We start from the raw sequence: 25103 nt of genomic DNA on the forward strand, positions 1-25103 counted from the left end.
TTCCACTCACTCTTCCACTCATGAAGAGTGGAAACTTCCAACATTCTACTGAAATTTTGACAGTCCCAGGTATTACCAAGTCCATTAAATAATGTCACCATGACCTCTCAGCTTCATTCAATGTAGCAAACCTGGGTCTCCATGGAAGTCTTTTTTCTCTGGGCTTCTGTGACACCGCATTCTGTGGGCTCTTATTATGTGCCCCTCAGGTTCCCTTCCCATCATTCCTTTCCAGATGTCTTTGCTTGCTCCTCCCCCTCTAAAGGCTCTGCATTAATTCCTCATGTGTCAAGATCCTCCTGTTTCCTCTAACTAGCTTCCTTTGTGAAGTCATCTGGAGCCATGTTATTTTGTACAATATTATGCTATTGACTCCCAGTCCCTATTTACGCTCCAGATCAGGAATTGGAAAACTTTCTCTGTGTAGGGTCAGATAGTAAAGAATTAGTCTTTGCAGGCCACATAAAGCACGGTTGCAACACTCAACCCTATGTTGTAGCATGAAAACAGCCAGAGACAAATATATAAATAAATGAGCTATGTTCCAGTAAATGGAATGACTGATATTTAAATTTCGTATCTTTTTCACATCACATATTATAGGCATGCTTCGTTTTATTGTGCTTCACTTTGTTGCACTTTGTAGATACTGTTTTTTTAATATTTTATTTATTAACAAGAGAGAGATGTACATGTATGTGAGTGGGGGGAGGGGCGGAGGGAGAGAGAGATCCTCAAGCAGACTCCATGCTGAGTGTGGAGCCAGATGTGGGGCCCGATCCCATGACCTTGAGATCATGACATGAGCTGAAATCAAGAGTCGAATGCTCAAATGACTGAGCCACCCAGGGACCCCTACAGATACTGTGGTTGTTTTTTTTTTTTAACCAGTTAAAAGTTTGTGGGAAGCCTGTGTCCAGCAAGTCTCTTGGTGCCATTTTCCGAATAGTATTTGCTTATTTTGTGTCTCTGTGTCACATTCTGATAATTCTTGTAACATTCTATACTTTTTCATGATTATTGTATTTGTTACAGTGATCTGTGATCAGTGATCTTTGTTGTTACGATTGTAATTGTTTTGGTGTGTCATGAACCACACCCATATAACACCACAAACTTCATTGATAAATGTTGTATGTGTTCTGACTGTTCCACTGACTGGCCATTCCCTCTGTCTCTCTTCTCTTTGGGCCTCTTTCTGTTGAAATTAAGCCAGTTAATCTCCCTATGCTCTAAGTGTTCAGGTGACAGGAAGAATTGCAAGCTAGACATAATTAATCTTAACGAGTAAGGCATGTTGAAAACCAAGACAGGCCAAAAGCTAGGCCTCTTGCACAAAACGATTAGCCAAGTTGTGAATTTCCTCTTGAGGGAAATTAAAAGTGCTACTCCAGTGAACAAGACATGAATGATAAGAAAGCAAAATGACCTAATTGCTGATACAAAGAAGATTTTAGTGGTCTGGAGAGATGATCAGACCAGCTACAACATTCCCCTAAGCCAAAGCCTACTCCAGAGAAAGACCTTAACTCTCTTCAATTCTGTGAAGGTGGAGAGAGGTGAGGAAGCTGCAGAATAAAAGTTCAAAGCTAGCAGAGATTGGTTCAAGAGGTTGAAGGAAAGAAGCTGTCTTCATAACATCGAAGTGCAAGGTGAAGCAGTAAGTACTGATGTAGAAGCTGCAACAAGTTCTCCAGAATATCTAGTTTAGATAATTCATGAAGGTGGAAACACCAAACAACAGATATTCAATGTAGACAAAACAGTCTTGTGCCATCTAGGACTTTCATAGCTAGAGAGGAGAAGTCAGTGCCTGGCTTTAAGGCTTCAAAGAACAGGCTGACTCTCTTGTCAGGGGCAAATGCAGCTGGTGACCTTAACGTTGAAGCCAGTGTTCACTGACCATTCTGAAAATCCCAGGGCCCTTCAGAATGATGCTAAATCTATTCTTCCTATGCTCAGCAACTGGAACCAGAAAGCCTGGATGACTGCACATCTGTTTACAACACAATTTCCCGAATATTTTAAGCCCACTGTTGAGATGTAATGCCCAGAAAAAAAGATGCCTTTCAAAATATGACTGCTCATTGACAATGCAACTGGTCACGCCAAGAGCTCCTCCAATGCAGATGTGCAGTGAGATTAATGTTTGCATGCCTCCTAACACAATATCTAATCAAGTTCATTAGAAAAAATAAAATTAAATTTTTAAAAATGCAAGTAAAAATTTTTTCCTTAAACTGTTTTAGCTCAAGGTCATATAAGAATATGTGATAGGGAGATTGGTATGGGGCTTGTAGTTTGCCAACTAGACTGATGCTTTTCTGTCGACTTGATAACTCCATTCAGATGACTAATAAGCATCATAAATGTAACATATAGCCCAAGTGGAACTCTCTCGATTCTTCCTCTAGACCTGTTTCTTACTTTGTTTTACTCTAGTCAGCGGTCACTCTGCAAGTCCACCTGGTTGGCTCAAACATAGAATCTGAGTACCACGCAACGAGGGAACTTGTTTGTCTTGTTGTCATAGCCGCAGTCCCCAGAAAGTTGCCCGGAATGCTGTAGACACTCAGAGAAGGTTTGCTAATTGAATGGGTGAATTCCTTTGCCCTCGGTTTCTTCATTTGCCTCGTGGGGATAATACTAACCTTGCAGGAGTGAGGAGTGGGGAAGGTTGTAAGAAGGAAAGAAAACCTATGAAATTACCCCACAAGGGTACATAGTAGGTACATAGTAGGCAGTGTGTAAACACTGGAAATAGGGAGTTGTTATCTGTGAAGTAGATTTATTTGTTCATGGAATTGACAACAACACTAATTTTAAAAAGCAGCTACTTTTTTTTTTTAATTCTTTTAAAACATGCCAGATGTTAGTCTGAGAATTGTACCTGGGTTATCTCATTTTGTCCTTATGTAGACTTTATGCAGGTAGGTAGTGGTCATCTCCTGTTTTTTATATAACAGTGCTAAAAACAAACATGTCAATGACTTGCCCACATTCCTACAATGGACCCCATGGCCATATTATGCCTCCATTCTTTATAAGCAAATACAAGGGATTTCCCAAATGAGATTGGATATTAATGATATTTTTCAGGGGAAAAAGTATTTCACAGCTTCCTTCCATGAAATTAGGCATTCCCAGGCAAGTGCTTCTCTGGCCTTCTGTGCCCACCACTGTTTTAGCATAAATCACCTCACAGTGTAATCATTTTGTCAGGCTCTTTGTTTTTATTTGTGCTTGAGCACCTAGCAGTGACAAAGGGGAGCCAACTATAAAGAAACAGTGGAATCAGCCCTATTCATTCTTTCAGAGGCCTAACCATTTTCGGACATCAGTACTTTTAAGTAACGTTTCTTTCTTGTTTGGTTGTATTTGCATTGTAAAAAACTAGCTCTGTGTGAGGAAGCCCAGCTTCACTAATAAAGCTCTGTGGGATGAAACCTCCCATGTTCATCACACTTGAAAGAGCACTGGTTATAAAAGTAAGTCTTAATAATTAATTTGGCTTTTCTTATAACCTGTAATGACTTTCATGTTTCATTATATTTAATTGCTGCGTTTGCTTCTTTCTCTTAGAAACTACCAAAAATTTGTTCTACTTTTTCAAATAATTAGGCCATATTTTTCTAGGTAATGTAAGTATGTATAATTTAGCTTTACATTTTGTTAAATAATGTATTTTGTTAATTTAAACATAATGAAGAAAACTATGTTGGAATTGACTATCTGACAGAACTATTGATCTCAGAGCTTTGAAATGCCAGGATCAAGCTAATGGAGAAGGGCCAAAAAAAAAGGGGGGGGGAGTTTATAAAAGGACCAAGTTTTTTCATATGAAGAATTATTTCACAGGTTCAATGAAATGAATCGTCTCCAGCCAAGTACTCTGACAACCCTCTGTGCCTACCACTCTTAGCATTAATTATACCACCGCTTAATGATTTCATTTGATTTTTTTTCTTCTGTCTCTACTCTAGCACCTAGCTGGAGTATGTCATCCATCATCCTGCTGCATGTCCTAGAGTAAGAAAGGAAGAACCAGTTCTAGCAGCATCAATAGATGGGGACATCCTCAAAATTGTATCAATGGCCATACGTGAAATTTTTGCAAGGGAGGGCAGCATGTAATTTCCCTGGGAATGTAGTATTAGTGTCTTACCTATTCTCAGATTTCTTCTTGGCATCTTAGAGAAGGTTATGCTTCTGCAACCTGTCTGGAACATGAGAAATTTCAAATGAACCAAATGAGGATGTGTAAACATGTGAAGAAAAATAATAGAATCTCAAAGTGATGTCCACATTTTTTTTACTAGGATATTTTTATTATTTTTTACCTCTGTGGTTTATAACATTCTTTAAAAATACCAGGAAAATCCAATCTGTTTTCCCTTTTTTCATATTCTAATACATGGAAAAGTTGATGTTTTTTCAAATAAATTTAAGATAAATTAGTATTTTTAAAGGTTGATATTGAGCTCTTTTAAAAATGTGTGTAAGTGTACTAGTATGTCTGGAAGAAAGCCACCTGACAAAATTTGTATCTTAAAGAATCAGTAATCAAATCACAGATTCATTCCATACCTCATCCAACCCAAAGGTTACCTTTATATAAACATATTATTTACAACTGTTATTGAAATGTCTTTTGTGTCCTTTTATTTAACTCTTCAATTAGATAATCCTTGATAAGGATTAGCATGTGACCAGGCTACTCTGTAGAGGCTTTTGACATCTTTTCACATTTTCCTCAGGAACTGTATTTTTCAAGCCTGTGAATTTCTTTAGTAAGTAAATCTAGAGTGCTCTTGTAGCATGTTCACCAGCAATGAACATGAAAGAGGATGGACCAAGGTGTCGTAGGTAAAACTAAGGGACACACACATAACCCACTCAGGGCAAAAACACTTCGTTGCATGAGAAAGACCCAAATAATACTTGGCATTTATCACTGATTTACCATAAATAGATTCTGTGCTAAGAGTCACGACCCGCACTCTGGTTGCCTACACAATATCTGTTCCCTCTTTTTTCTTTATAGAAAATAACAATTTGATTTGGCACAATAGTGTATGTAACTGTAAAAATTCCATTTCCCAGGTTCTTTTCCAGCTATGGGTTTGGTTTTTGCCCTCTCTTTTCTTAATGCTTTGAATGCAAATGCAATGCCTGGAGGTATAGTAGCCATTTTGTGACCATGAAACCATGGGCTAAGATTGGCCAAATAGGAAAATACAAGAAGTCTGGTTTGTTGGCACTCCAAGCCGCCTAATCCATTTTGTGAGAAAAGTAAGTCCCATACTTGTTTAAAGCCATTTTGTTGACACATAGCCATACACAGTTGTAACGATACATATGCATTTTCTCAGTCCTTAAGACCATCTTTTGATATAAATATTATTTTCATTGTATAGATGAGGACACCAAGGCACATAGAATTGAATGGTTTTCCTGATCTCGTTCTGCCAGCAAGTATTGGAGCCAGGATTTGAAATCAGGCAGTGTGACCTAGATCCCATGGACTTAGTTCACTATGCATCTGTGGTAGTTGGGAGTCCAGGAGATTAATCCAGGTGGAGGTTAGGGTGAGGGAAGATCTTGCAAAGCTTTGTATAGGTAATGAACTTAGAGTTACATCTTGAATGAGTAGGATTTTGAAATAGGGACCCTGAAGAAGTCAGGAGGGCATTCAAGGAGAAAAGAGTACTGCTTCACTGTGGAGAGTAGTGGGATTGGAAATACGTTTTAAAAAGTACGTTGTGTGGGCGCCTGGGTGGCTCAGTCGGTTAAGCACCTGCCTTCAGCTTGAGTCATGATCCCAGGGTCCTGGGATTGAGTCTCGCATCCGGCTCCCTGCTCAGTGCCGGTGTCTGCTTCTCCCTCAGCCCTTCCCCCCTGCTGGTGATCTCTCTCTCTCTCTCTCAAATAAATAAAAAACATTTTTTTAAAAAAGTAGGTTGTGACCTATCATGATAGTTTCTGAATACAAGGACACAAATTTTGAGCTATATCCGGAAATTGGGGAGGCATGGTTTATGGAGAGCTACTGAATTCTAAACAATATTGCTCAGAGGGAGCACTTCAACAAAAATTTATGAACATTTCCCCAAATAATAGAGACATTTAGAAAGTAGAATTCATATGTTTTATTATCCTTACTTGAATTATTTTGTTCGTTCTCAAAAATAAACTTAAGGTGTCAGCGATAGAGCTACAATACTGGAGTAAGTTAGAAAATAATTTTGCTTTAAACATAGGCGCCCCCTGGTGGGTAGGAAATCCTTAGTCTAACGGCTTTGAAACAAAATCTAAATTGATGGCAGTTTCTCATAGCTAGATCTTATGATTCATATTCTGTCTATAGGAAGTCTCTTGAAAAGCTTTATATAAATGATTTTATTTATATGTCTTAAATATTTGATCATTTGAAAGTTATTTGCATTGTTGTATTCAATTTACGTGATGATTTAGACATTCAAAATTGTAATAATTTGCCATTTCACTATACTATACAGGAAAAAAAAAAACCAAAGAAACAAAGCATGAAAGCAAGAAAAATGTGCTCATTTATTCTTATCAGTCGTATTAAGCCCATCTAATTTGCAGTTGTAGCAATGCTAGCCAGAGGCCTTATGCTCCTGTGTTCACAGTTATATGTTTGGTGGAGATCTTAATTGTCTGGCTTTCACATGCTCAACACCTTCAGGCTACCCCATCTACACATCTAGAAGTAAGTGACTTAAAAGTCTCCAAAGGAAAAAATGAAGAAGAAAGCTTTGAAGAACCAAGATACAAAATTTCCTGAAGATGCCAATACATCTGTTGATAAGGCGGGAAAAAAGGTCACACTGAGGGGCATCTGGGTGGTTCAGCCCGTTAAGCATCTGACTCTTGATTTTGGCTTGGGTCATGATCTCAGGGTCATTAGATTGAGCCCCGTGTCAGGCTCCAAGCTGGGTGTGAAGCCTGCTTAAGATTCTCTCTCTTCTCTTTCTCTCCCTCTTCTTCTCTCTCTCTCTCTCTCTCTCAAAAAAAGAGAGGGGAATAAAAGGTCACACCAAGACTTGCCATGGTTATTAAAGGCAGTCCCTACCAGTAGCTAATCCAAGAAGCATGGTAAAAGAGAGAAAATAAAGAGAAGAAAAAGAACAAGAAGACAGAATTAAGAGGGTGGTTGCTTGGTGATGTGGGAGGAGGAGTGAAGAAGGAAACTCCCGGACCCACTGGGGATTGTGTGCTGCGTCAGGCTGACCCCGCCCTCCCAGAGCCCGGCTGGGTGAGTCTGGGTTGAGGGGGATCGCCCATCTCATCATGCCTTGTGCAGAATCTCACCTCAGCCTCCACTCTCCTCTTTCAGTTTTCTGGCCCCATGTCCTGCCTGAGGTTATTGGGACCAGGAGTCCCAATCTCATTCTAGTTTGGAGGGCTTTCATTAGAGATTGTGCAAATTCAGCTCTCCGCTTCCAACGCTGCTTAGATTAGTGGCCGGGGGACACATCTGGACTGAGTTTTCAAGAGTGCCTCCTTCCAGGGGGCCAATTGGACCAACCTCATGACTGAATGCTGAGGTAAGAACTCTCACTGGTATCTTTAGAGACCACCACCCTCTGCTGCAGCTGTGGCTTTCACTTCTATTAAAAGTTTGTCAAACCACCCATGTCGCCCTGACCATAGCCGCTAATGAGTTCTTATCCCCATTTGATCAAAACGAGGGCTGAGTCTCTGCATTTGGGGTAGGAGCCAGATGTGGACCTTAGTTCATGTGACCTAGCTTGCCACCAACTGCTGGAGAGGTTCCAGAATGAGATCGTCACCTCCCCAGCCGGCACTGTCCGGCTCCCCTCTTTCCAAATCAGCGTCCTGTATTCTGCCCTCCAGAGGTCAGGTGTGAGTGGATGACAGGGAGAAAATATTCCATCCACATGACCTGTCAACAAGAGGCATTCACACCCCACCCCCCAAGACTGCATCAAAATTCCTTCGTCCAATCTGAAGAAGCCCCAGCTCTGCTTCCACCCAAGCAGGTGAGTGACGCGGCCCTTCCCATCCGTGGTCCTCAGTGACCCTTCCTCCCATCTGTCCTGCTCAGAGTGCCGGACTAGATGCTGATGGGTACATGATTCTGAAAGGCCTAAATGTAACCAGCATGTGCTTTGTAGCACTTAAACTTAGCCACCTTAGTTGTCCTCGGCAAACGGGTGAGTTTGCGATCCCTTCCTTTTGCAGAAGGCTGTTTTCGGCCAGTTCTTCCAGGCGGGTGATGGGCGCATTCACCATACTGGAAACTGAGGAGATCAAACTTTTCTTTGTATTCCTGCCCAAACACAAATTCTCTGGAAGAATATATTAGAACAACCAGTCACCGAAGATAACAGAGCTCAATTTGAAAGACTCCAGTGCAAGCAGGGCTTTGCCAACACTCGTTCTGTTTCCATAAGTGAGACCCAGCTTTCCTGGTATGGTTTGCTTTTTGTTTGTTAGGTTTCTCTCTCCCTTTGTCTCTCCCTCTCTCTCTCTCTCTCTCTCTTTTTCTTTCCAAACTGTGTCCTTTCAGTGCACTTAGGGATTTCCTGCGCCAAAGCATCTTCTAGAAAAACTTATGTTATAATGAGAGAAGAAAAAACTACAGAACAAAAACAAGAAACAATCCCGGTCTGGGTATCTCCTGCGAGGCTTTCCCGGAGTGAGCCTCCCGGACGTGTTACACATGCTCTGGAGTATTCATCTTCTTTGTCTGTGATATCTGTCTTTGTGTTTGGCATTACTGAGCCTTAGAGGTTATCGTGAATGCCAGTTGTGTGAAATAAGCGCAACTGACAGGATTTAAAGGCTCAGACTAACCTTTCTAATCCATCGCGTCCCTGTTCTGTGCCTTAGGCCAAGCCTCTTCTGCAAAAATATACTACATCCTTGCTTCTGTGAAGGGAGCTGCAGTAATTTCCTGAATGTCAGTCAAAGCCTCTCTCCTTGAGGACCCAGAGAAATTCAGGTTTCTCCTTCTGACTAGATGGGAAAGGAGCTATAAAGAATTTTGCGAATGAGATGAGTGTTGGTATTTTTGCCACACGTGTTTAGCTTTTTCATTTCGTTAGTGGTTCAGAATATAATTTATATAGGGGCACCTGGGTGGCTCAGTAGGTTAAGCATCATGTGCCTTTGGCTCAGGTCATGATCCCGGGGTCCTGGGATCCAGCCCTGCATTGGGCTCCCTGCTCAGCGGGGAGCCTGCTTCTCCCTCTGCCTGCCACTCCCCCTGCTTGTGTGCTCTCTCTGACAAATAAATAAATAAAAATCTTAAAAAATATATATATAATTTATAATCCCTTTCCTCTTATGTTATACTAATCAATGAAAGTAATTCTGAATTTAAAAAATCCATCTAGAGATAAATTAATTCACCAATAATTTATTAAAATCAATTCATCAATATGGAGTGAAAACTATGTGTTGGGCATTATTCTGCATGCTGGGGGTATAGGATAGGCCAAGTCCCTGCTCTCCTGAATCTTCTATCCTGTGGGTGGAGAAACAGAAAATAATCACATAAATAAATATGTACGATGTCAGAGGTGGTAAGTACTAGGAAGAATAAAGCAAAGAAAGGAGACAGGGAATGAGGGTGATGGGGAGTGAGGTACTGTTTTACCGAGGATGGCCAGACAAGGCCTCTCAGGTAAGAGGATATCTGAGCAGCGGTTTGAGCAGAGGACATGAATGAGTGAGCCATGCTGGTATCTTGAGGAAGAGTGACCCAGGCAGAGAAAATAGCAGCTAGTTGTAGACACGAAGGTGTCAGAGTATTCACAGAAACTTTTATGTTATAGTGAGGATTGGATTTCTTTTCAATGAGATACAAAGTCCCTGGAGAGGTCTGCATAAGGAGTGACATAATTTCACTGATGCATTTAAAAGATCATTTTGATTTGTATTATGAAAAACACTATAAGGGGGTGAAGGAGGAAGCAGTTAGACAGGTTAGGAGGCAATTCTAGGAAGACTGTGGCGTAAACAAGAATGATAGTGATGGCGGTGGTACTGAGTGGTGATTGGATTCTGGAACTCTTTGGCAGATAGAGCCAATAGGGGTTGCTGATGGTTGCTGATGTGAGGTATAAGGAAAACGAGAGGAGACAGGAATTGACTGGAGTTGTAGCCTCAATAACCGGCAGTTGCTGTTTGCTGAGATGGTAGGATTGGGGTAAGAGCAGGTTTGGTGGTTGGTAGAGAGGATCAAGAGATCAGTTTGGGGCATGTTCAGTTTGAGCTGCCCATTAGATATCCAAGTGGAGATAGGCAGTTGGAAATAAAAGTCTGGAGTTCAAAGGTGAGGTTGGGGCTAAAGAAAAAAACCCCGAGTGTAATGAGTAGTATAGGTAGTTTTAAAGTCATGGGATTGCATGAGATCATCAATGGAATGAGCGGAGAGAGGAAAGGAGAGATCTGGGGACTGAGTTCTGGATGTCCCCACAGCTTACCAGTTGGGAAGGAGATGGAGAGGGAGTGGTTAGTGAAGTAGAAGAAGCCACGAGAGGGAGTGCGATCACAGAGGCAAGGGAAGAGATTGTTCTAGTAGAGGGACATCGACTTTGCTAACTGCTGTTGGCTTGAGTAAGATTAAATGTTGAGACATGGCTATTGGATTTGGCCATTGGATTTGGAGGTCATTGGTGACCTTGATGAGGACATTTTTAGAGGAACATTAAGAACAAAATTCAACAGGAGTGGGTTCCAGGGAGAACAGAGTAGAGCAAATAGTGGTGTTTTATGTGGAGAACTTTCCTGAGGAACTTTGCTGTGAAGGAGGGCGTGGAAGGAGCTCTGGGATCAAGGGAGGGGATTTTCATTTCTTAAGATAGGAGCTATCAAGGAATATTTTTATGCTGATGGGAGTTATCAAGAGGAGAAAGAGAACAAACAGATAACGCTGTGGGAAGCAAGGGGACAATTGCTGGCGGAAGGGTTCAGATCTCCGGCACAAATGGAGTGTTGGGTAAAACCAAATGTACTGATAGAAATATGGGTAGGTGGCTTGGTAGATTTGGCGGTGGGAGGCTTTGGAAGATCATGGGGTAGAGTAAGGAGAGAAAGGAGGAGAGGGAAGCTTGAGGAGAAAGGAGTATGAGGGAAGAAGTAGAGTGAATTGATCACACCAGGGTTTCTCAGGCTTCCCTGTGCACCAGAACCACCAGGGGCCTTGTTATAACACTCGTTGCTGGGCCTCACCCTGAAAGTTTCTGATTCATTTAGGTCTGGGGAGACATCCAAGAATTTGCAAATGTGACAGATTCCCAGGTGATGCTGCTGCTTCTGGTCCTGAGACTGGACTTTGGGAACCACTGGGCTTTGCCCTGGGTTGGGACAGCAGAGCATCCCTGAAGGCCTCCCTGTGCCTGGCAGTCATGCAGGTAGAGGGAATCCAATCAGTGTGGTTGTGTGTTTTTCTGCAGCCCCGTTTGGCAGCTCAGGAGCTGGCAACCGTAGGCACAAAGTTGGACTTCACCAGAAAAAAATGCACAACTGATATGACTGGTGTATTTGAGATGCTCCACTTCTCTTGATGTCCTTGTAGTCTGAAAATGCTTTTTCTACATCTTCCATTTGAACTAGAAGGGAGTGGAGAATCTGAGATGGAGAAAAAGAAAAACCAAAGTTTGTGGTGAAGTTTACTGTTGTAGGACTTAGAAATAAAATGGCGTAGTGGCCACCTCTGGTCTCCTATTGAAAGGGGAAACATAAGCCCCCTTTTCCTAAAGTATCTGCTAACCATGCTGTTTCTGTGATCTACAAAATTGTGAAATATACTTTAAAAAACTAAAATCTGGTTCTTCTGGATTTTCTAAGATTACTTCCATCACACACAGAATTTGGAGACTATTACATCGTTCTTTGCAAATGTTCATGTCCCCCTGCAAAAAATAAGTGGTTAAGTGCAGAGCCTTACACGCAGGAAGTGAGTTCTGGAAGTGACAACTCAGCTATTTGAGTGAGGGCCACAGCTCCATCAGAACAGAAAAAAAAAGAACGGACTTCCATAATAAAGTACAGTATTAAGTCACATCTCATAAGTTAAGCAGCAGTTTAAATGTGGTGGATTTGCATATTAAACATTAATTTTTGAGTCACTGATAGTTCTCTTTTTATTAAAAAACAAAACAGATTTTGTTGGAGCCAGGTGTGATCCAGGATGTGCTAGCTGCTGGCAGTCACCTACAGCTGTTGGAGCTTCTCAATTTATGTTCCCACTATCTCATCCAGGTATGTGAGCTTGCGTCCTGCTACTGACCCCTTCCTATCCCTTCGCCCTGCGGTCATTAGCTGTACCTGCTGCTCCCCGACCTGTGCCTAGACAGGAAAAATGGAAGTAGGGGCGATGTGGCTTGTGATGGTAGAATCTCTCCAGGACATGGGCCACGAGGCTCCCAAGGGGGCAGCTGCAGCTCTCCAGTCCTGTCCCAGGACCCCCAACCTCCCTGCTCACCCCAGGTCCTCGCTGCCCTGGGGGGCAGAGTAACTCACTGACCACACTCCTGGTTTATTGCTGGGGCCCCAGAAGATGACACTGGGAAGGGTCTTCATTTGAAGCAATGTTGTCTGGCTGCAGGGATAACAATCCCAAATGCACAAAAAAGTTGGATAGTCACTGAAGATTTCAGCAACAGTAGCTAATATATCACAAAGTCATATATAATGAAGTACCACATGAACTTTTCAGGCAAAAAGTGCTGAAAAGGGGGTTAGTGATCTGTGCTTTCTTCCCCTGGTTTTCTGGGATGATCAGGAAGGGCTCTGGGAGGGGGAGGAAGAGAAAACGCCCATCCTCTGAGCACCGATGTTTCACGGTCAGTCCTCCTAACATCTTTGCACATTTTTATAGGTGAAAAGTCAGAGATTTAAAAGATACCCAGCTTGCTTGAGGTGATAGAGCTAGTGAGTGATAGGCCTCTCTGATTCTGAAGACAATTTTTTCTTCTTGGATAAAACCTTTTTGGTTCATTAGGAAGAAACAGGACATCTTAGGCAGACAGTATGGCTGTAAGGCTTTTATTTTAAGGAGTTAAGTACCGATTCCCTGTATTGGGAGCCTCTTATTTCCTCCACTGGCATGACTTTTTACTTATATTTGTTACAACATTATAACAACAGTGAAAATATATTTTTAACAATGACAAATCCATACAATTTAATTTTACTATCCTTGTGCATATGACATATTAGTAAGTATAAAAATCCTATTTGTTTTCCTGCCCCATTATTTTATTTTCTTCCTAGTCATTTTCTCTAATTCTGAATACAGCCATATTATTGACCTCTGTCACTCAATAGGTCGTTTCTCAAGCTCTTTCTCATGTATCATCTTATTTCGTCTTCCTGGCAACCTTGGAAAATAAGAACCAATGCTTCCCTGCGAGATAGTATGAGAAGTGTCAGCCACATTCACCTGAGGAGCAGTTCAAACACAGTATATGAAAGTTTTATCATTATCTCTGTGCATTTAATCTAATAGTAAATGTTTAACTATTATCATCTGATTTTCCTTTGTTTTCCCCTCAATATTGTTGGGTGGTATGGGAGAGCTGTTTTTAATCCCTTTCTGCAAGTAGCAAATGGAAATAACAAAGGTTACAAGACTTAAGAGGTGTGTGTTTGACTTGTGAAATTGAAATTACTTTTATTTGACATTTTTACATCAAATATTGCAACTTGAGCCTTCAGCATCATCACCTGATTCACTTTTTCCATGGCAGGTAATATTCAATGATGTATGTTGCCAAAAGTTTGATTATAGTGCTCATTATTGTGATTCATGTTAAAATGGTGTGTATATACAGGTGTGTGTGTGTGTGTGTGTGTCTGTGTGTGTGTGTTTACCTACACCTATAATTTCTATAAACAAGAATTGCAGATGAACATCAGAAGTTCATGGGTATTTTCCCCTATCCCGTCAGATGAATTTGTTGAGATACCAAGTGACTTGTGCACTTTGGAACTTAATTTTTGCAGTTCATTATTTTGTTGAAGAAAAAATGTAGCCTGCATACAGATATATTTTGTGGACAGTTTGCTTATTATTAGCCTACTTGATCAGTGGTTGAAATTTTCACTTTCTTTTCTCCAATGTTTTCATTTTGTTCTTTCATGGAACTTTATTTTTCCTTTTTATCCGCAATGTTGCAAGATGTCCAAATTGGGGAAGAAAACTTTGACTATAAGAGAATCAAGCCATGTGTATGTAGAAATCTTCATTATGTCTGTCTTTTGAAGATACATTCCCTTCCTCTCTTTTTTAGGATTGTAAGATTTCCAAACTGGGTTGGTCTGCTTTTATATTTTGATATAGTCTTATAACCATATCTGTTTACAGTGTTTTGGTATTATTGCTGACCTGATTCTTAATTTTATATCGGACCATTTTATTGGTTATATAAAAATGTGTTTTGTTAAAATGAAAAATCTTTAGTGCTTAAAATATACTTAGAAATGCCCTATCAGGGCGCCTGGGTGGCTCAGTCGGTTGGGTGTCTGACTCTTGATTTCAGCTCAGGTCATGATCTCAGGGTCCTGGGGTTGAGCCCCGAGTCAGGCTCCCTGCTCAGCAGGGGAGTCGGCTTCTCCCTCTGCCTCTGCCCCTGCTTGTGTGTTCTCTCTCTCACTCACTCTATCTCTCAAATAAAATCTTAAACAAAATTAAAAAGTAAAAAAATAAATAAATAAATGAATAAAAAGTTGTTCCCTATCAATCAAGGCTAGCATATTTTCCATTCTTGTTCAGTACTTTGTCCACATAGGAGTTTGTGAAGCCATTCTCCCCTGCTAAGATGTCTGGTCCTGTTTGTTATTATCAAATTACCACCCTTTCTTTGGTTTTCTTCCAGAGTTGTAAAAGGTAGACCTCTGCTCTGATACCTCCTATTGTCCTCTGGCGCTCAATCATAGCTGAGGAGAACCCCTGGGTTGACACTCTCTGAGTCTCTGGGCCATCAGCTATTACCTTGGCTTGAAACTCCTCTGCACAGGTGTAAATGCTGGTGCCCCCCAGCAAAGGGAAGGGACACCTTGAGGCCACTGTGTGCTCTCCTTTTTCTTGCCTTTCCTCGGGGAGGCTGCTGAGAGCAGGGGCCTCAAACTGCAGGAGCAGTGCCCCTCTGTTAGTGAGGATAGCCATTGAATTAGCCTCCTATGCTGTGGAACCTTCACCCTATTCATTTTTAGTCCCCCGGCCCTCTGGATGCCAGGCCCTTGTGAACACACGGATTCTCAGCACAGGTCGTATCCAATCAGTTACCAAGCTGAGTTGATTCTACATCCCAAATACCTCTCAGACCTGATCCTTTTCTTCATCGCTAATGCTCTTACCCTTTTGGGGGGCTCTCATCGCTACTGGCTATAGATTGTAGTGAGTTCCTCATATCCTCCTGAGGGGTCTGCTTGTTTCTAGCCTTTCTCCATGCCAAACCATAGTCCCCAGAGCCTTCGTTATCTTTCTCAGGGTAGGGAAATAGCATTTGTCGAGGGCCTCTCCATACCGAGCGTTTTGGACAGTGATTCTCATTTTCCCTCTGCTAAGGAACCCCTTAAAGCAGGTGAGTATTCTTTCCTTTTTACAAATGGGGAAACTTAAGTTCAGAACTAGGCTGTTGATCCAATGGAAATACCGATGAGCTCCCCTGATGACCATTCTGGAGCATCCTTAGCCTCATCTTTGAGGCCATGCTTGTTCCTCCCCAGCCTCCTCTGCAGCCTTAGTGCCTTTCCTAGCCCACTGCGCTCTGGCCTCTAAGGTGACCTTTCATTCCGGGACTTGCCACATTAGGGGAGAAGGCTAGGTGGCAGGCAGAACCTCTCAGTCCCCTTCAGATTGTACCAAGGAGCAGGAGTTGGGAAAACATCACATACACACACACACCCTCCCTCACTCCCTCCTCTGCTGATGCACCTGTCACAGGATGAGTGGAGCTGGCCACTGGACTTTGTGTCGTATGCTTTGAAAGTGATGCATTAGGAGATACACGCTTTGCTGAAAATGTCTTTTTTTGTAGTTAGCTTTCAAAAAAAAAAAAAAAAACACCTTACATTTCATACCACTTCTCCCAGATAGCAAATAGTATATCCTATTGTTTAATTAGCAAGTGGTTTTTGTTTGTTTGCCAAATCGTCCTTTAGTATGATATGCAATTTAAATATATTGACAAAAAAGAACGGTCATGTACACTTTCTAAATAAGGCCGCACAAGTGGTGACTAAACTCCTATGGAAAGAACACGCAGTATCTCTTCCTAGGCAGCAGGTGGCAGTATGAATCCACCAGAATTAAGTAGTTAAAGCAAAAAATCAGAAAAAATGAAAAGAAAAATTATTTATTTTGCTACATATTAGTCTTCTGACCTAATCAGTAAAAAAGTCATTATTCACACCACACTGGGCAATATGCACTGTAATTTTTAACAAATAATAGGAAACTGTTAATGTGTTCACAGGAAATACAGTTTTGTCTTGGGCTGCTGTGGTCATTTATCACTGCACTTTGTGAAATCACTCATTTGTTCTAATTTGAATGTAAATGACTCTAAGGTTTTACAAATAAGGTGACAGACTCACATAAATGTAATTGCAGGGTTCATCTCCCTCTTTTTATATATCACTCATTAGGTTATGAATTAAATACATCGTATTAAACCAGGGGCATGTCCAATGATGATATTGTAATGGCAAATTACTCTGTGCTATTAGAGGTGTATTTTTTATTCATGGACATTAATTTGTCATTAAGCAGCATTAGTTTAGCACTTTTATGTGAAAGACGTGACCTGAAAGAGGAGACGTGCTGCTGTGACTGGAGAGGGAAGGGACATGCGCACTCTAGGTAGAGCGTTTTATCACCGCAAGGAAAACAGAGGAGCATTTGTTTTATTATTTTTTTCATTTTTTTATTTCCTGCTTCTCTAAGTGTAAAAGATCATTTCACCAGATTGCAGGCGTTGTTCTGCTTATGGTGTGCACCTTTGGATCATCTAGTAAAGCAAAGCCAAAATTCTTACTCTGAATCATTCCGAAGCTGAGAACGTACCGGAGTGGGAGGGAGCCAGCATCTTCCCGCCCTAAATCTCCGTCCTCTGTGACTGATGCATATTAGTCATCCCTTGTCTTCATTTAGTTTTACACTAAATGGGCTACTGTGAGAATTAGTCATTTTTCTCTCTTCAGTGAAGGTACAAAGGCTTAAAGAATGTTATTCTTTCATGAGGGTAGTAGGAAGAATTCTGGATATTTTGTTCCATGATTGGCGATTTTACTGTTCTTTTTCTAAGAATATATTTCTTCCACTTCCAATTTTGAGAAACACCAGATCCTTGAAATGGCTTTCCAGAAGCTGCAAGTATCCAACTGCTTTTTTGCATCCATTTCCTCCTGGGTTGATGTGCTTGGAGAATGTCTTACTGACCTCAGTGTACGGCAGGGTTCTCGAAGGCCGCTACCAGGCCTAATTCCTGCGCGTGTCTTCCTTCCCTTCTCATCTTTCATACTGAGCCCAGTATGTGTATTTGTCAGCTTGGGCGGCCATACCAAAGTGCCCCAGGCTGGGTGATTTAAACAAAAGACATTTATTTCTCACAGTGCTGGACGCTGCAAGTCCCAAGTCAGGTTCTGGTGAGAGCCCTCTTCCCAGCTTGCTGAATGGCCTCCTTGCTGTGTCCTTGCATGGCACAGAGACAGCAGGCTCGCTGGTGTCTCTTCACGGACACTAATCCTGTCACGTGAGCCCCACCCTCATCCACTCTTCTAACTTCCCTCCCAAAGGCCACATCTTCAAATACCGTCACATGGAGACTTAGAGCCTCAACACAGGAATTTTGGAGGGACACAGCTCAGTTCACCGCAGTATGTATTGAGGGAATGAATGTGCATCCCATTCAGTAATTTTGTCCTGCCTGTTCAATATTGAAAACTTTATATTATGAGAGGAAAATATATTAATAAGTCAGCCTTTCATTAGTTTTACTCATTGAACACATTTTCACAAGCTGAAAATACTTTCTGTGGGGATTGCATTTGGCACGGAGGATCTTGCATATTTTACAGTATTATAATAGGGTTGTCATTTTTTAACTAAGTGATACTACAATGACTTATAGAAGGTTATCTCTTCCAAACAATGTATTATTATAATTTTAATTATTAATTAAATAATTATTAAATTAACAGTATCTCCTAAATACGTAATATACAGTGGGTGTTCTGAATAGGTTGAGAAGTTAGAACTCACGCTCATTTTTCTCCAACACTGAGCTATTTTTTTCCACATTAGATAAGACAGATGATTGTATCAACATATATATTTAATATGCCCCTAATCAAATACACCAACCACATGCTGCTTCATTGTTCACCAGAGCTGATACTCTTGTATTTGGAGAAAGTTGGAGTACAAAGTTTGGAAAATATATAACAAATGGTTTCATCTTCTGAATATTTTTTAAATCAGTGAAAATGATCAGAAAGGGTGGAAATGTATCAGTCCCAGTTAATAATAGCTAACTACTGATTATTTGTTCTAATTGAGAGTGTTTGCTGTCTGGCACAGAATATCATATTTGCCAAATATCATTTATATTTGGCTTTAATGTATATCCTAATGTCTTTTAGTAGCCATTTTAGGATCCTAGTTAATTTTTTCATATGCTATTAGGTTGACTTTTATTCCCTAAGTCCATACCAAAGGATGTCAGCAGTAACAGCCCAGAGGCATGCTGGCTGGCGAGGGAAGTCATTTTGGCATTTTAATTTATTATGTGGATAATCTGAGGTTGACTCTGTCATCCTTGTTTGTCAGTTTTTAACAAGAAAAAAAGATTGTCTTGAAGGATTTTTCTAATGCTAGTAATTTTTTTTCTAAGTTAACTATCGCTAGCTGGGCTGGTGTCCTGGGATCCAGCCCCGCACCCCTGGCTTCCTGCTCAGCTGGGAGCCTGCTTCTCCCTCTGCCCCTGCTCGTGCTTTCTCTCTCTCAAATAAATAAATAAAATCTCTAAAATAATTAATTAATTAAAATTACTTCCAGCATATTTTTCTCTAAAGTATTTCCAATGTTTTATTAATGCCAGAGTTCAGAATCAATGCACAAAGCAAACAAATATCAATCTCATTTAATATCAATCTATTTTTAATACTTGGAAATTAGGGACATTACAAGAAAATCTAGGTTTCGTTTGAGATAGTCATCCACCCACCCTCCACCTGCAGATCTTCCTACCCATAGTTAAGCGTCTGCCCTTTTCTCTAAGGCTAAACAGCCTTTCTGCTCCTTACTCTATCAGGTACCTTCTGTGTTTCCTATGGTTTCAATGTCCCCTTCTCCACTGACTCCTTCCTTTCGTTTTCAAAATAGGATCAATAAGATGGGAGAAACTTTTCTTCCTCTCTCAGTAATCACAACCCTCTTCCATTCACTACCAAACTGTGATCAGGGCCTGCACTTCCTTATCTTCCATTCATTCTTCAATCCTATTGAACTCAGTCCTCTGCCTCATTACTCCTCAACAGCTGTCCAACAAAGGTCCCAAAGCCGCCTAATTATCAAACACAGTGGGCCCCTCGTGGTGTCTTAATGTGACCGCTCTCCAGCATTTCCACACTGGGAGCTCCACTCTCTGCTACAGTTTTCTTTTCTCAAGACTCTCTCCTAATTCTTCTTTTCATTCAGATCCTATATAAGCTCTCCTTTGAGCAGCTCCTTGACTCTCCCTCTGGGCACAGTGGCTCCACGCTGGTACGCTTTGCTTACCACGGCTCTCTTTCATCCACATGCGGAGGGCTACTCTATTGCAGTCTCCTCTCCTGAGCGCCAGGCCTCTGTGCTCAGCGAACATTTGCACCTGGCCTCCCACACGCACTTCATATTCCTCTGTACCCAGTTTCACACACCTGCTTCTCCTCCCTGTCTTTGTTAGGGACCTATCATCCTTACAGTAACCCAAACCGGAAACCTTGGTATAATCTTACACAGCTCCATGAATCCTACTAAATTTTATTAGGTTAGCTTCTTAAATAGCTGTTAAAGATGCCTTGTTTTTGAAATCTTCGTTATCACTGACATCAGTCACGTCTGGATTATCTTTCTGGCACATTCCTGCAACAGCTCAGCTGTGCCCCCTGCCTGTTATCTAATGATAATCAATACCTTGCTGCACAATCTAAGTTACTTTTATGGCCCACAAAACAATTTATTTTCCTAAAACCCAAGCTGGATCCCTATCTCCTGGTTACTCAATAGGTTTCCAACCTTGTTCTTTTTTTTTAAGATTTTATTTATTTGACAGAGAGACACAGCGAGAGAGGGAACACAAGCAGGGGGAGTGGGAGAGGGAGAAGCAGGCTTCCCGCGGAGCAGGGAGCCCGATGCGGGGCTCGATCCCAGGATCCAAAGATCACGACCTGAGCCGAAGACAGATGCTTAAGAACCGAGCCACCCAAGGGCCCCGTTCTTTTTCTTTCTTGTCTCCCTAATGTGTTCTATTCTTACTGTACCCAAGAGCAGCATGTTTTATCATCTCTGGGCTAACTGCCTAATCAGCATTTCCTCTTGGATATGCCAGGGCACATGAGCTTTCTGAGTGTGAACCCAAGCCAGAGACCCAGGAGTCATCCTAAAATCATCCATGTCCTTGTGTCCCACAGATGCTGTCACCAACTCCACCTCTTTAATTTTCTTAAACACACTTTTTTAGAGCAGTTTTAGGTTTCCAACAAAATTGAGAGGAAGATACAGACATTTCCTGTTAATACCTCTGCCCCCACGTATGCATAACCGCCCTCATTATCAACATCCCCCACCAAAGTGGTACATTTGCTATCATTGATGAACCTACATTGGTACGTCACTATCCCCCAGAGTTCTCTGTTTCCATTATATGGTTCACTCTTGGTGTTATCCATTCTATGGGTTTGGACACATGTATAATGAAATGTATCTGCCGTTATAGTATCATGCAGAGTAGTCTTACTCCCCTAAAATTTTTCTGTACTCTGCTTATTCATCCCTCCCTTCCCCACCTCCACCCCTGGAAACCACTGATCTTTTTACTGTCTATATAGTTTTGCCTTTCCCAAAATGTTGTATAGTTGGAATCATACAGAATGTAGCTTTTTCAGATTAGCTTTTTTTGCTTACTAATATGCATTTAAATGTCCTCTGTGGCTTTTCGTGACTTGATAGCTCATTTCTTTCTTTTTTTTAAAAGATTTTATTTATTTATTTATTTATTTATTTATTTGTTTGTTTATTTATTTATTTATTTTAGAGAGAGGGAGCACAAGTGAGGGGAGGAGTAGAGGAGAAGGAATTGGGAGGGGGAAAGAATTTCAAGCAGACCCTGCAGTAAGCATGGAGCCCACCGTGGGTCTTGATCTCAGGACCCTGACATCATGACCTCAGCAGAAACCAAGAGTCTGATGTTTAACTGACTGAGCCACCCAGGCGCTCTGATAGCTCATTTCTTTTTATCACTGAATAATATTCCATTACCTGGATGTACCTCAATTTATTTATCCCTTCACCTACTGAAAGACTCCTTGGTTGCTTCCAAGTTTAGGCAATTATGAATAAAGTTGCTATGGACATTCACCGGGTTTTTGTGTGAACCTGCTTAATTTTAAATCTCTCTTATTCTTTCTCTTTCATTTACTAGTATTGGTATCTTAATTTGAACTTTCATTATTTCTTGGACTAAAGAAACTTCCTGCTACCCAACAAACCTGCCTTTACTCTTGCTGCACTCTGGTACCTCCTTCAGACTTCTCTTTGATTGATTTGTAAGTTGATTTGTAAAAAAAAAAATAACCTGATTATGTCGCAGTCGTGCATAAAATCATTTATTAGTCAGTGGTTCATCACAGCCTTAGGATAAGGTTTATTCCTCCTAATTTGACACACAGGTCCCATCTTTATTATGAAACTTCCTGTCTCTTTAGCCTTTTCTTGTTTTAAACAATTTACTACCCATGTGCGATGCCAGTCATTATGAACTTCATGCATTTCTCTGTACCTTAAACTCTTTTTATGAAGCCTCTTTCTCCATGGATTATTCTTCCTTCGTTTTGTCACCTTATGAATTCCTCTTTAAGTACTTTGCTCATATGTTATCTCCTTTTCCAGAGTTGCCTGGTCAATCCACCTAGTTGAGTCAAATTTCTCTCCTTTTCATTCATTATGAGTAGTCTTCCAGCGTGCTGATCACACCGTATTGTCTGTGTTGATTTACTTATCTACCTCCCCATGATATAAGTTCATGTCCCAGAGTTATGTGACCTTGGGCAAGCTACTTAACTGTTTTGCCCCCACTCCTCATCTGTAAAATATAGATATGGTATCCAATATACAATCTACCTCTTGGGATGTTGGAGGACTCAATGAGATAATGCATACAAAGTATCCTACCTGCAGTAGGCACCCCAGAAACCAGAACCAATAGAATGGAATGCTTCACTTGTGAATTCCTCTAGTAGTTCTACCGTTATCTTCCTACCTGTTTCCCTCACTCTTATCTTCCTTCATTCCTGGAAATGTCACAACTTTACTACCTATCTTCAATTGACAAGATATTGGACAAGTCTGTTCCTGAAAATTTTGAAAATAATCACCATTCTGTAAAAGGTATTTTTTCTCTCAGCCCACTTCTCTTTGATTTTGTAGAAGGGCATGCATTGTTTTAGGAAAAAAGAAGTTGCAAATAATTTAAATGAACCATCAGCTTTCTCCCTGCCTCTGAATTGTGAAAACGGCACGCTGAAATTGTACTTTAATAAATAATAAAATCGATGCTTTAAAAGCAGCACATTACTTTGGTATTAATGCTTTGTAGCTAGGCGGTTTTGTTTTATTGTTTCTCCTGCCCTTCCTGTAAATAAAACATCTTGCCCCTTTCTCATGTATAGAATCCAAGAAAAAAAATGGAAAAAATCCTTCATTTCTAGATTAGTGCACAGTAGCAGCTTAAAAACCCATGTTTATTTGCAATTCTTCCACATGGGCCGTGAAAGCTCCCTGTGATAGGAACATCTTATAGTGTAGTTGCATGGTGTCCTGAGATCTCCTGACTAGGGAAAATGAAAGCAGTGCATTTGTTTAAAAGAAGAAAAATGTAAATTATTCCTTACTAGGAAACTGCTATTCACATGCCTACCTCCCTCCAGCTGTCTTTCCTTCCTAAACTTCTCCCTCAGCCCTTTCTCATTCTCTATCCACAAATGTCCTTTAGAGCCGTTTCTGGCCTTTTCCCACATTGAGGGATGTGTGCTCAGGTACTGGGAAAATGATTGCTTGTCTGTATCATTAATTCAGTTCTAGGTACTCTGGCATCAGCCCCATACCTTCAGTATAATGTTTGCTCACTTCCAAGGCTGGGATGAGGGACTAGGAATTAGTTTTGCTGCAAGAATATGCGTATCTACATATTACATACGTACATACATATATATGTATGAGTTATTACATATGTAGAATCATTCCTTTCTTTACTCAAATGCTCAAATGCATACTATGTATTAGTGATTCTTAAACTTGGCCATATGTGGAACCACCTGAATGGCTGCTTAAAACGGACTCCTGGCCCCACCACCAGAGTTTCCGATTCAGGAGGTCTGACAGGGAGGCTGAGAATCTGCGTTCTAACAAGTTCCCAACTGAATGTGATGTTACTGGTCTGGGACCACAGTTTGAGAACCACTGCTTTAGAAGCTGTTGCACCATGTCACATCAATTACATGCCCAGTAAATCGCTGCTCTTTGGATTTCAAAAGCATCGTCATATTTAGATAAATTCAAACCGGTCCTAGTTTGTACTTATAAAATACCGATGTTATGTATCCTTCACAGCATCCAAAATATAAAAAGTCCCAAAACAGTGCAGATTTGAAACAAACAAACAATAAAAAACCTTCCAGTCCTCATTTTTATGGATAATAATGACCAAGTCTATGTGGATAACTGGCAGATTGTCAAAAGTCTGCAGAATTGAGCTAACTTTCACCACTCTGATTTTGTGTACCAGAGCTAAGTAAGGAAATAGATCATAATTACTTCTATGCTGTTCTTCAAAAAAAGTTGATTGTTACTGAAATTTTCATTGTAAAGCCCTACTTGCACAGATAGACTATTTTCAATTAAAGAAAGAAAAGTATGTTACATTAAGTTCCTCTCTAGTCCATAATTCAGTGGTAATTGCTTGATGTGCTGAGCCAGCTTTAGGAAACTTTGCAGTAACATTTTGTAGCACATGGTGATGGGGGCTGGAATTATTAGTTGTTGATGTGGCCATGTCTCTGTGCTTCCTTCCTGGATTTCCAGCTTACTACAGACTTTCCCAAGGAACAATATAAAATTATTCATGAGCCTTGGATATTATGCATACAACTGATTATGAAAATGTATTGGTAACCTAATTGTGGAATTCCTCTGTTATACACCACAAATATATTTAAATAGGGCTTCAAAGACTCCAAGAATTAGAGCACGTTGAGGTTTTTTTCCCTTGTAGTTTTTTCAATTGCTGCTAATACTTAGTTTTAGTTGAATCAGAATGTATCACATAGATATTTATATAAATATAAGAATATATGGTTGCATATAGTTGTCCAGATACATGTTAATGTTTATATACAAATATACTTCTATCTCTCTGTATATTTATGCAGAGATAAAAATAAGGCATACCAGATAAAAAATATCTGCTTTTGCGGTATTTTATCATATCACAAGTAATCTGGGCTGCATTGTCAATGAATTGCTCATTTTTTCTCTCATAAAAATTAACTTTACCCCATTGACCCTGATGTAAAATATTATAGAGAAAACTCACAGATCCCTTCGCATACATGATATCCATGCTAATTTTTTTTCCTACATGATTCATCCCAAGGCTATTAAAATGTTTGGGTTTTGTTTATTTGGTTATATTTGTTTCAACATGTTCCAAAGGGCCAGCCCTTCCCCCCGCACACCCATAACAAAGCCCTTCGTGCTGCTTCCTTGACTCCTGGAGTATCCTCCTTCCCTGCAGCACCAGGCCCTATGGTCACGTAATACCTTGATTTAGAACTAGGTTGTA

At 40.7% G+C, this 25103-nt stretch overlaps 1 protein-coding gene across 15 annotated transcripts in view; it reads left to right on the forward strand.

Moving 5' to 3' along the window:
• Positions 1-25103, forward strand: part of KLHL32 (kelch like family member 32) — a 248095-nt gene that overhangs the window by 110202 nt on the left and 112790 nt on the right. For all 15 annotated transcript variants that reach the window (XR_012378503.1, XR_012378504.1, XR_012378505.1 and 12 more), the window contains one exon: positions 12160-12258. Coding sequence is in view for 12 of the 15 variants with exons in the window: in XM_025862890.2 (XP_025718675.1) it covers positions 12160-12258 (99 nt within the window). In the remaining 3 variants the exon portion in view is untranslated. The remainder of the gene's footprint in view (positions 1-12159; positions 12259-25103) is intronic.

The sequence above is a fragment of the Callorhinus ursinus genome, unplaced genomic scaffold (assembly GCF_003265705.2).
Source record: "Callorhinus ursinus isolate GAN/ISIS: 27379988/994484 unplaced genomic scaffold, GSC_fseal_2.0 scaffold6, whole genome shotgun sequence".
Classification (NCBI taxonomy): domain Eukaryota; kingdom Metazoa; phylum Chordata; class Mammalia; order Carnivora; family Otariidae; genus Callorhinus; species Callorhinus ursinus.